Here is a 13,619-nt window from a genome sequence, read left to right as displayed (position 1 = left end):
AGACACTAGAAAAACACTTCAAAATTGATAGGGTAGTTGATTTACATAAAATGCTTTGAACTCCGTCCACCTGGAGCTAGATCATGCATAAAAATCACCCGTTTCTTGTTCTTCTTAACCATCTGCTATTACATCACAACACTTTCATGTCTGTTACTATTCATCGATAAGGAGTGCTAACCTCCTCGACATGAGCGCATCTGGAGAAATCTTGTGCATTTCGATGGGTGAGGATTCTGCAAGCTCCATTCATTCACAAGACATGACATGTAGCAGTCTACTTATGGTCGGCTGCAGATGAAATCAGTAATGGTGCTGCAGGTCGGTTTGGTCAAAGACAGTGCGAGGGAGTCTTTCAGTCTCTAATTTTATCCTAAGACTGCGAGAATGCTCTGTGACTCCCATTCACATACAGATAGATCGTAAATTAAACACTATGCTCAAGGTGCTAGAAATATGTAGAGTGCTGTCTGGTATACTTTGATGATGTATATGTTCAAGAATTAATGATTAGATATACTGAAAAGCTATCTATCTACGTTCGCGATGATACTAACAAAGTAGAGAAGGTAAGGTTTAGCTGTGATACTGAAACTGGGAAACATGCTGTCGCATCATTGGTCAGTGTTGAAATTACTGTAATATTGCTAAAATTGTTCGCACTATCAGCTGTGATGCTTACTATTTCAGTACATTGACGGTGTCTCTTCCATCCCATCCATCCACTGGTACACTGTTGGTTACCCCATAATGTCGTAACGTGTTAATGTCAGTTTACAACCTGACACAGACCTCTAAGCCGTGGCGGAAAAAACAAAATGTATGGCAGTGTACAAAGCGTGTTACAGCAGAAAAAAAGCAATGTTCCAAACAACGACACAGGGTCACAGGGATGGTCTCTTCGATTTATTGTATAGTTTGTGGGATATGGTCACCCTCTTACACTACAGGTGATGCATCTTTACACTGCTCCGTGCGATGGATCAATAGCTGTATAATAGGATAGTCATATGTGCTCGATGCCAGATGGTATTTATTTTCGATATATGGGAGGAGAGAGATGTGGCAAAAATCCATCAGATGAAGTTAGAGGAACTTTTATAGTTCGTAAATTTTCTCTGTTGGATGGTACAGAATAACAAAGACAGCATGTTGGGATGATAGACATGAATAGGCCCTGAGGGATGCGAATCTGCTTCGGACAGCAGTACTTTTATGTAGTTTGGGGACTCACCATAAAGCAGTAGCAAAATCCTTGTTCTTCCCCCAGTTCCCCCACTGTCTTTTATACTACTTCATGTTGCAGGAGCGGGTTTCGTTTCACACTGACCTTACACAACGTGCACAGTTGGTGGAGCTACGACAGTACGTTCCCATTTCCATGGAATGGTCGAAACCCAATCACATGAACAAAGCTGCAGAAATAGCAGCAGCTGTAAGATGCATGGGGACTACCTAAAACGACGTTCGAATTTTACTGTAGCAGATAGGTTCGAGAAAGATGACTGTTCGAGATATGAGAGTGCCAGAAATATGATCCACTAGTAGCTGTATCATTAAAGGCCTTCTCCATAGGATCCAACGCAGTTATGTGCTTGAATGGTGATACTTGATTCCAAATCCCAGACAGCATTTCTAGTGGATAACATATCACTAGAGATCTGAAAACCCAGTGTACATTTCTTACGACCTCAATCAGCACACCATCTACTGTTTGTGATCCTTCTCAATCAGCCGTTGCCTATAACCCAGTCCATATATCACTGAACCTCTGACATGTCATCGAGAATGCATTACAAATAGTGGAAAAATATCCAGCAGCAGCGGCGGCGGCGGCGGCATGGAGTTGCAAATACCGGTTTCATACCACGTCCTTAGCCGAATCACTTTGTAAATTCCGTAATTTTATTACGAGGTTGCACCTTTGGCAACGTGTAACCACACTGTTGTCTGATACTATACCCTTCGGCGATCACCGTCTATATTCAGTGTCACGGTATTTGTCTGGAAAAAAACCCACTTCATTCAGAGGTAATGCAATACCTCGATTTATAAAGCCAGTCTAGCTTTTAACATGGATATTTGCGTCCACTTGTCGAAGCAAGACCGCTTGCGATGGTAATATGGTTGTGGTTTTTTTTACAACATATAGCGGTTTGTAAGACGATTATGCCTCTCTTTCTAACAAGGGAACCTCCCCATCGCACCCCCCCTCAGATTTAGTTATAAGTTGGCACAGTGGATAGGCCTTGAAAAACTGTACATAGATCAATTGAGAAAACAGGAAGAAGTTGTGTGAAACTGAAAAAAATAAGCAAAATATACAAACTGAGTAGTTCATGGGAAGATAGGCAACATCAAGGACATTGGGAACGCAGGAGCGCCGTGGTCTCGTGGTAACGTGAGCATCTGCGGAACGAAAGGTCCTTGGTTCAAATCTTCCATCGAGTGAAAAGTTTAATTTTTTTATTTTCAGTTTATGTGACAAACTCTTATGTTTTCATCACTTTTTTGGGAGTGATCATCACATCCACAAGAAAACCTAAATCGGGCAAGGTAGAAGAATCTTTTTACCCATTCGCCAAGTGTACAAGTTAGGTGGGTCGACAACATATTCCTGTCATGTGACGCACATGCCGTCACCAGTGTCCTATAGAATATATCAGACGTGTTTTCCTGGATCAAATGTTTTCGGTTCCCATTGGAGAGGCACGTCCTTTCGTCTACTAATCGGACGGTTTTGCGATGCGGTCGCAAAACACAGACACTAAACTTATTACAGTGAACAGAGACGCCAATGAACGAACGGACAGATAACTATGCAAAAATAAAGAAAGTAATATTTTCACTCGAGGGAAGTCTTGAACCAAGGATCTCTCGTTCTGCAACTGCTCACGCTACCGCGGGACCACGGCGCTCCTGAACTGCAATTGTCCATGATGTTGCCTATGTAGCCCATGGACTACTCAGTTTGTATATTTTGCTTATTTTTTCACAGTTCCACACAACTTCTTCCTGTTTTCTCAATTGATCTGTGTTCAGTTTATCAAGGCCTATCCACTGTGCCAACTTATAACTAAATCTGAGGGGGATGCGATGGGGAGGTTCCCTTGTAAGACACAGAGGTAGCACTCGCAAGAAAAACTTATGAGAAATGTCCACCTAGCGTTGATTTTTCGGTCAGTATTATTTCGTATCGCCAGCAGTCAGTTATTGACAAATTATTATACTTAATAGTAGGGGATGTGTGATAGGTTCACCTGGAGCATCAGGCTTATAAACTATGTGTGCAAAGGAAATGATTATGTCCAGTCATAATGAAGGTATGGATTTGACGTGGAATACAGTGATAGCAAAGGGAAGAGTATATCAAGTCTGTTTCCTGAGTCACAGCCGTCAACAAGGTAAATTTCCGATACTTCACACACTGTCGTTCAACTGAAACTGCAACGTTAACATTTAATTATAAGTACAGCGATCAAATATATGTGTGACCGATTTCCTAGGATGATGATTCTGCCTTTGCGTGCATGGCGTGCAGTGCCGATGACCTGTGGCGGGAATGATTCACATTTCCTGTTAACGGCAGGAGCCGTCATACTGGAAAGGCCTGTTGGGATGCAGGAATGTAGCTGACTTAACCATGTCGTCCTCTAGAGGGCCGAATAGTGAACTAATACTTAGTGTGTGTTGGGCATCGTTCGTGATCGCTTGGAAATTTGAGAAGATTCAATATGGATGTGTGTTTGCGCTGGACCATTATTCCCTCCCATTTAAATTGTCTGGTTGACTGCTTCTGAACATTTCGCACGTTTATTTAGTTGAGGGAACATCGATTGTAGTGTATGCATCTAGAAGGTGAAAGACACGTTCACCGCTTCTCTAGACATGAGGAACACATTAGTTGACGTTGCAAATTATAGGGATGATTTGGAATCTGTTACATCACCAACATCGGTATTCGCGAGTGGAAATATGAGTTCTCTCTTTTTTTTTTTCCTTCTTCGAGATTCCATGTAAAGGTCTTCGCAGATGGCATAAGTTTCTAGTTACTCAGTGACTTACAGCATGCTCCACCTCGATGAAGTTTTGGGTTTCTAGAAAAATAGTTTCCAGTCTATATCTTCAGAATTATGTTACGTGAGTGATTCAGCTATGCAAGTGATATTGATATGTGCTTGATATCGAGAAGTGTCGCGGAAATCTTATGATGTTCCGACAAACCAAGCAAAATTACATATGTTCTTGTAATCCCATAGTCTGGAGACGGGGTGTAGAATGGCAAGCAAGCAGGTCGTGGGCCATAAGCAGTAACGCTTTTGTGCCGAGGGGGCCAACCCCAAATTTGTACAGCAGTTCTGAGAGCGACTTCGGTCCGATGACCGCCTGACCTCGCGGGAAATATGTAGTCCAGCGAGGAGCACACCAACGGTGCATGTGCTTATGCTGTCTGTCTTCGCGGTATATGTACGAGTGTCTGGCGGCCGATAGCTATACAAATTATGTAACAGCGTATGGCGTAGGACACGAATTGTATGTTTACTAATTCGACATGGTATGCGGTGATGTATTGCTGGGTTGGAGATCTGTTTAACACACTAATATTGAAGCCCCTGTCCTCAGCGGCAGAGCAGTGTAATTGAGTAAGAATCTTTCCGTATTTAACGACCTCTAGGCCACTTTGCAGACTGTCAGTGCAATATGGTGGTCTGTACAAAATAGTTTCTTTGCCGCTGAAAGTCTCGTTCTCAGAAAGAAAAAAAGGCGGATGGTGCTTCCACACTGGCGGCATCAGCGATTCGGCGGGTAAATTCAGTAAGAGCCAAACATAATGCTCCATTTATTCACAAGACATCCTTTGTGCCCGGACGTAGGAACCTCTACATAGCGTGAGAACGTTTGCGTTTCGAAGATGTTTGTTGAAAGCAGGACTAAGGATTTCCATGAAGGGTAACACGTGATGGATGGGGCGGCACGTTAGGTCCATCAGGAGGAATGCATTCGACGTTATTCTGCGTTATTTTTGTAAACAGGTTCTTGAGCTGTGGTTTGTGGTCATTGTGATGTTGCCATATCTATCGCCGCCATCTTGGACCGGCCATCTTTAATAAATTTGGCAACAATGGAGAGTGGCGACGCTCTATTTGCTCCACTGCCACTATTTTCGTCTGGTGATAAGTGTTAGTTCTTTGTTCCGAGAGAACAAACAGCAGCTTCATCACATGAAATATGTAATGGGGCAAACAGAAAAGGCCCAGAGAATAGAGTTCCAAAGAAACACACTCACTATAGCTGATGTTAAAGTGACCACCATTCATCTCTCGATATTTTTGGGCCCTAGTCAGCAAGTTTTTTCACTTGTTCAAAACAGATCTATACTGACCCCATTTTCGGACTAAGCGTTGCATGACACTTTTTGCCAGCACTTTGACACCATTAAACTTCTCTGTAATTAACTAACCACAGCGTTTACACGTCTTTGTTGTCACGTAACTTTCGGCAACATTGAGAGTACCATCGTCCTCTTTGCTCTGCTCCATTCAAACTAACAGCCCATACTGCACACTTAACCTGTGTGGATCATATGGCGACCGTACAAGTGGTGTGCGTGCTAAGTGATGCATACATTCGCATCCAATCGTATCCACTCGTCTGGGCCATTTATTTTCCCCATCCTTTATTAGTTCACACAGTTCTTTTCCATAGGATTGCTGGATAATTTACAACTGTCATTACCTATGTAGGCACCACTTGATGCACTAAGCAACAAACTGTTCTCTTGCGCTACAATGTTCATCATTTACATAGTAGAAGTTTATCTGAAACTAATTACTCGTTGGGGCTACACAGTAACTGACTTCTTTAGCTGAGGTGTCTAACTGGGCCGAGCTCTTGCTTGCTCTCCACTATATTGACCTCAGCGTGAGGGTGCCGCCATGCTGTGAGGCAGGACATGTCTTCTGGAGTGTCTCCCACTGGTATTTGCGGATTTCAGCGAGTCTTCGGTGATGTCTGTGCTATCGATGCGCGTTGCCGACTTTGGTGTGGACGATTGCACACAGATCCTTTCATTCAGCTTCACAGTGTATGCTGATTCCATACCAAAAACTAGAAAAATAATTTTCATCTGGAAGATATTTTGCTTTGGTAAAATCATGAAAGACACAGACCACATTTACTGAAGTGCGCTTCGTACATAGCTTATATGTTATCGTTGGCTTACAAGTATCTCCTTTTCCAAAAAATTTTAACTCAAACCGTAGTAGAACAGTTTAGATAAATATTGCTACATTCTCAGAGCATGTTTTACTGATCTGTTGCCGCTAGTGGTCAAGAGAAAATTAGCCTCCTCCTAGTTGTGGAGTCGTGTACTGGTGGTAACGGCAGTTTTAAGCAAGTTACGGAATTCGGTTGTTGAGCAGATAAAAGTTGCTAAATTCGTTTCCTAGGAATACAACATTAGATGAGCAAGTAAAACTTAACCTTTGTTATAAGAAACGTTTTATTACAAACAATATCCAGTGACATCAATTCTTAGCGAGGGTCAGAGCTCGTCCCTGATTGGCTCGTCTGCGACGGTCTCGTGCCGGTGGCTCTCCTCCCACTCTTGCTCCTGCTGCGCCCTCTCCCGGCTGGCCCTCTCGCTCTCCTCCTCTCTCAGAGGGGCCAGGATGCCCTCCCAGAACTCCATGCGCTCCGGGTGCAGGCCCCCGTCCACTGACCGCCACTTCTTGTCTATCAGCTGGTATGTGAAGTGTCTGCCCTCGGCTCTCGGCCATACTACGCTTTCCAGCTCCTCACTCTTGTCTTTCGTTGGATCCCTGCGAAACACCAAGGTTCATTGTAGCGACATTGTGCAATATCTGTCAACAGACTAAACTTTTAAACTCTAGTTACTGTAAAGCTGAAGAGCGGCATCATTGGATCATCAAAAGCCGGTATGGCGTTATGAGTATTTACAGTCAAGTAACTACACTCTAAGGAGGAAAAAAAACCGCACCACGAAGGAATGACCCGAATGAGACGAAATATGGCAGACGTGATGCACATGTACAGACAAACGAATGATTACATTTTCAGATGAACTGGATGATTCATTCAAGAGAAAGAGATCCACAAACTGGACAAGTCAACAACGCATAGGTCTACCTCCGGCCCTTAAGCAGGCAGCTATTCTGCTTAGCAATGATTTAGTTGTTTGGTGTTGTTCTGAGGGATATCGTGTTAAATTCAGTACAACTGACACTTACGATGTCAATATCCCGAAGTGGTTGACGGACCCTGCCCATAATGCTCCAGACGTTCTCAGTTAGGGAGAGGTCCGGTGACCTTACTGACCAAGGTAGGGTGTGACAAGCGCGAAGACGAGGAGTAGAAACTCTCACAGTGTGTGGGCGGGCATTACCTTGGTGAAATTAACGCACAGGATGGCTTGCCACGAAGAGTAACAAAACATGCCGTAGAATATCGTCGTCTTACCGCTGTGCTGTAAGGGTGCTACGAATGACAACTAAAGGGGGTCTTGCTATGAGAACAAATGGCACCCCAGACCATCACAGCTGGTTGTTGGACCTTATGGGGGGGAGGGGGCGGCGATTGGTATACCAACGCTGTCGAGGGCGTCTCCACATATGTCTTCGCTGATCATAGGGCTCAAGTCGAGAGCTGATCACTGAAGACAATTTTACTACAATCAATGATACTCCAGGCGAATTGCGCCCGACGCTACTGCAAACGGGCTTGTTGGTCTGCAGAGGACAATGATGGACGGCGCAAGGGATGCCAAGAGCTCAGCCCCCTTACTGTGACCCTTGGCCGTGTTCCAGGTAGGATCGACGATGATCAATCCGGGGCTCTGAGACTGACCATTGCTTGGTCCTCTTATTCTATCATCTCTCTAGGTCCACCGCTTCTTTCTTGCGCTGTGTTCGGCCGTGGTTGACCTAAACCTGCCAACATCGTCGAATAGTAGCATCATTACTATTCAAATGTCGAGCGATTCACCGATTATTCCAACTGGCTTCTTTGAGCCCAACTACACGTCCTCCTCCAAATGCTGAAATATGCGTATATCGTTCACGCGCCCGTTTGCGACGCATATTCACTTTCCAGCTAAATAAAAAGAACGAAATTGTCAAAAAGACTATGCCCTGGTATCGATATGTCCTTGCCCGATGGGAGGTGAAATAGCGCTGCAGTGTCAGACATTCATCTATCGACCGCCGAAGTTCACCGTTTTGCCTCTCCCGTCGATACCTTTATGAATATCAATTTGTGACCAATTTGCCTAACTTTCTTGTGGTGCGTCTTTTTTTTCTTTGAGTGCATTTTCCGGTCACGAAATCTTAGAAAGATTCCTCGTGAAATAAGTAACCGTTTTTCAGTTGCAGCACAAGTGCGTCTTATCTTTCACGTTTTACAGCAGTGTAACAGATGTACGTAAGCTACAACTGAAAAATATTATGTATCTTTTGCCGAAGGACCTTCCTTTAGTTGCAGTTACAATCCGTGACTATGTTCGCTTGACAAATTAGCTGTCTGGAAAATATTCAATACAACAGCTTTTGTGGTTCCGCGACGCCATTTCTTAAACATACGGCTTGCAAAATGTTACGATGTAGTAAGTACACGATGTGCAAATTACGGAAGGAGGGACAATGCTGATGGCAGAATAGGACTCCCTCTGCTGCTAAGCATAAGGTGACTGACAAAACAAGAAGAACAAATGTGCTCAGTAAGTACGAGGTATATTCAAAACTTAAGTTTTTTTGAGTGCTGTACAACACTTCCAATTGACAGATGCATGACACTGTTTTTCAACATAGTCACGAAGGCTCTTGAAACGCCAGTCGGAACGTTGTAACAATCTTTCAGTTTCTCGACAGTAAAAACCAGCTCACTGGTCACGGAGCCACACGAGAACCGTTGTCTGAACTTCATCGTTGGAGAATCGCTGTCCCCTAGATGTTCTTCCTGCTTGCCGAGAAGATGGAAATCGCTTGGCGCAAGAGGTGGACTACCAGATCGGCACCACGTCTGCGCGGTCATGGTCAAATTGTTGACACAGTTTCAGTACGGTTAGCCGCAACATGACATTCGCTTCATATACCGATAGAATACCACGGTGAATGTGTATAGAATTTCAATGTTTTGTCCGCAAGAATCGTACCGCTCAGCATACTTCAACTTCGCAGTAAATTTCCAGGTGCCGCGACAATTCAATCGCACGCTGAGTTGCACCTCTTATCCGCACCGCATTAGACTCTTCTGGCAGTGCCCCACTGTTTTTGAGCAATGGTCTCTGCATGGCACTATTTGTGTAGATTACTTTCACAGGCCCTGCGTATGGTTTTATGTTAACAATTTTGACATCTGTACGCAGCGACGTAAATACAATTTGTATTTTACATTATACCTTCACATGAGTTTACTTGAAACATCAAGTATTTATGACACCACATACGTGTTTGCCTTTCTGCTGGTACAGCAGCCTTTCTACCTGCAGCAGTATATACTTTTCACACCACAGCAAACAAACTGTTCGGAACATAACACGGTGAAAACTGTTTATACAGTTTTTATGCCATTCTGGTAAGTGTCTATACAAGAACAGCTTCAACAACAGAAAAGCCGGCAGATGGGTAGTAATAAAACGCACTGCCACTTTATGATCTTCAATTAAATTTATGTGAAAGATGTACAGGATATACTGCATTTAATCTGTTGTTCAACGTTATCACCTTAATAATAATTACTATTTTACTATCAGCTGAGAATTGACAGGTCGACGACAAGAAAGGTCGGAAGTATGAGCTGTTAGATAGGAATGTCTGCCATATAGTGGAGATTGTGAGAACAATGACTTAGGTTACACAGAAGTAGAGTTCAAGTAAAGAAACATCAAATTCTTAATTTGTCAGATAAACACTATTAAAAACAGCCACATTAAACAATATTTATTTATTGTTACACTTATATATTTTACATAGAAAACTCTTATGTTGGAATGCCATTGACCGATACTGTAGACCGAAAATTTCTAAGAGTCTTTTTCTGGCGTTTGCCGAACTTTCTTGGCTCATCCAGAATACATTCCCTCCGATTCTCAGTAAGTAAACTCATGGTCCCAAATAGTTTCCATCTTCCTTAAACTTCGTATGAAAAAGTACTTCTGATACTTAACACTCAATTACATAGAATTTATGAATGCAGGAAAATAATGACATTCATTAATTAAAGTAAAAAAAGGATGACATTCATATGGTAATACTAGAACCAAACGACCACCGTCCTGCTGCTTTAAAACAGAAACAAACGTATAGTCTTTACCAGCCTTTTGTTCCAGCCCACTCTAGTGGTTGCGTTCGGTCTGGCACACGCAAAGTAGAACGCAGGGGACAGACAGACAACTATCTGAAGATGGGATAACGTTCATCCTGTTACGTACACCACCTCATCAAACATACCCGGATGCCTCCACGTAATGCGGAACTGTCCTCTAGATGTCACGAGAGGCTGACTCGCCAACGTAAAAGGGGGCGGGAATTAGAGTCTTGCGTTGTCAGCAGAGAAACAAACAACAGCATTGGTCGGTCACGAGAGCTCAGTGACTTTGGATGTCACCTGAGTAACAGATCAATCAGCGACATTTCAACCCTTCTAAAGCTGTCCGATCAGACTATTGGTGATGTGACTTAAGTAGAAACACGAAGAAACAACCAGAGCTAAACAAAGACGGCAGACCTCTTTTACTGACGAACAGGGATCGTTGATAACTGCGGAGGACGATCGTGAAAGTCGCATGAAATCAGTTGAAGGCATCACTCACGAATTTCAGCGTGCTACCAGCAGACCAGCTAGCGTAATGACTGTGCGGATGGAGTTAAAAAGGGTGGTATACAACGGTCGACCAGCTGCTCGTAAGCCACGCATTACCTTACACGATGCTAAGCGACGCTTCAAGCGGTGTAAAGACTACTCCAATGGACAGTAGATGAGTGGAAACGAGTGATTTGGAGTGGTGCATCATGCTGTACCCTGTGACAATCCAATCGAAGGGCTTTGATTTGGCGAATGCCTAGAGAACATTACTGCCATCATGTGTAGTGCCAACACTGAAGTAGGAGGAGGCCGTGTGACAGTAAGGTGGAGGTTTTCGTCGTTGGGTTGTAGTCGCCTTATTGCCTTTAAGGAAACACCGAATACGGAAAGGAATGAAGTCATTTTACAAAATGTGTACTGCTTACAGTAGAGGGACAGATCTGAGACATGATATCAGCATGACAACACACCCTGTTATGAAGCAGCATCTGTGAGGCAATAGTTTATGAACAACAACATCAGTGAACTAGACTGGCCTGCCCTGACCCAAATCCAATGGAACCCCTTTGGGATCAATCAGAGGACCGACTTTCTCCAGCCCCCGTGTCCAACGTCACAACCTTCTCTGGTTTCGACTCTTGAGCGTAGAACGCTGTGCCGGTCCTCCACAGACATTCAGATACCTCACAGACATTCAGATACATCATTAAATGTGTCTCCAATAGAGTTCCTGTAGTCATAGAGACCAGGGGTGGACGCACCCCATATTTATCTCATCTAATAGGTGCCCGGATACTTTTGGTCAGACTATGTATATGATTTATGTGGCCGGTGTCCAGCTTTTCTTAATGCAGCACACCAGGACACGCCAATAGCTCACACCTGCTGAAACCGCCCACTATCCATGGTATAGCAGCTCCACAACATTCCATGAGTAGTTCACGCTGCAACGATTTAGAAGCACGTGAGAGCGGAAATAGTCATGTAGCGCACTCTTCGTGTTGGTAATGATTCCTGGATCAGTTCTAGAGCTGTTTCATTACATGCCACTGCTGACTATTACATTCTGATACAATATCATCTAGACACTGAAATGTCTTTCTTCGCCTTTGGTTTACGGGTTCCACATATCTGGGACATGGCTTATGTCCAGTCTTATAGCGAACGGCTGCCTGGATGAAGGGCTGCAGAGCTGCATGCGCCTTCAGCTAAGCAGCCAAATTTTGCAGAAAAATACACTATTTTTCCTTTTGCTGCTGTGCCCCAGAATTGCTGACTTCTTTTGTTGACACAGGTTGGTCTCTTCCTCAACTAGTACGCTGCGTCGTCCTCCGAGTGAACAACAAAATCTTAAGAGGTCCACACATAAGTCAGACTTTTACGGAAGAAAGAAGCACCTTATTTCACACGGCCAGCGGCTTATTTAGACGAGACGTTGACATACATTACGTTCTAAATAGGTTCAAATGCAGTAACAGTATGAGGAGAATTTTCTGATGTTCCACCAGCATGAGTGACTGGCATTATCAAAGCTTCACATTCCATTGCTGACGGTGGACTGGAGCCAAGCTTACGACCGCAGATTGTATGTACCTGCGCGCCAGCGTCTGAAGGCTTTGCCCTGATCATTAGCTTTGTGGTTCGTCTACGTGGCCTGTCCATCGTGATGTCTCTGACCCTTTTCAGTGTGGGTTTTCCGACCAGAGCCTCCCCTCCCACTGCTGATTTACGCCAGTCCTCCACAAGCAGCGAACGAGTTGTCACCGTAAGTCAGTGTCCTCACCGGCATCCCTCGTTTCCATATAATTTCGTAGACCTACGCTACTCGAGTTCTATAACGAAAATAACTGCAACAACGCGACGGAAGCTCTGGCTTGTCAAGTTGGTCATCGCTACCGGTTGCACAGAAAATGCTGTGAGTATTCTGGTCGTACGTGAATCCCAAACGGTTAGATGTCGTAGCTTTATAATTGCAAATGGAATAATCATGGCTTAACAGTAGCATCATTATTCACCTGACGAAGCAGATGTGCAGATTAAGAAACTAATTCATAACTGCAGGAAAAGAGTCCACGCCTGCATGTGCCTTTTTTTTTTTTCAAAATTTGTAAAGAGAAATTTCGAGGTTTGAAAGATCAAAGTTTAGATTTCGTCAAAAACATGCCAAACTTATGAGGACTAAGACTGCTTTGTAATCCAAGAAGGGAAGCACATGGGACGACACACGACCCTGGCGCTGGGTTCGGAGATGTAACTGGGCGAAGGCATTTCAAAATTAACTAAAAGTATTTGTATTTTATAACCTGACAATGGGCCTGTTCCTGACGATATAATCCAGGTGTTCTGTTTTGAAGAAATGGAGGAAATCCTGTGTACAATGGGACTTATGGACTGAAGATTTAGTCACTCGAAACAGTTCAAACAAATGTCCACCGTACAGTGACGTCGTAAAACACGGAAGAAGAGACGAAGGCATTTTCTGTTTTATTTTATTTTCTCCCAGACAAAAGTCTAAATGTGAAAGACTTTTGGTTTGAAAAGCGAGATTTGGCATGTAATAAATTCTTGGAGACGTCTTTGACACAGACAGATTTATTTCTTTTGATTTGTTTCGATACATGCTCTTCAGAAAACTATTGCAATATCTTATTGCCACAGTTTTCTGAAGAAAATGTGTCGAAACGCTTCGCAATAAATAAATTTGTCTGCGATGACGACGCCTCCGAGAGTTTTTTTTTTTTTTTTTTTTTTTTTTTTTTTTTTTTTTTTTTTTTTTTTTTTTTTTTGGTCATCTGTCT

General features: G+C 43.4%; 1 protein-coding gene across 1 annotated transcript in view; it reads right to left on the bottom strand.

Annotated features, from left to right (window-relative positions):
- Positions 1–6,522: 6,522 nt before the first annotated feature.
- LOC126260809 (venom carboxylesterase-6-like) overlaps positions 6,523–13,619 on the bottom strand; it is a 160,419-nt gene continuing 153,322 nt past the window's right edge. The window contains exon 10 of the mRNA XM_049958177.1: positions 6,523–6,821. Coding sequence (XP_049814134.1) covers positions 6,545–6,821 — 277 coding nt within the window. The 3' untranslated portion in view covers positions 6,523–6,544. The remainder of the gene's footprint in view (positions 6,822–13,619) is intronic.

This window comes from Schistocerca nitens, chromosome 5, assembly GCF_023898315.1.
Source record: "Schistocerca nitens isolate TAMUIC-IGC-003100 chromosome 5, iqSchNite1.1, whole genome shotgun sequence".
Lineage (NCBI taxonomy): Eukaryota > Metazoa > Arthropoda > Insecta > Orthoptera > Acrididae > Schistocerca > Schistocerca nitens.
The sequence above is the reverse complement of the archived record's forward strand: the minus strand, read 5'-3'. Positions and strand labels throughout refer to the sequence as shown.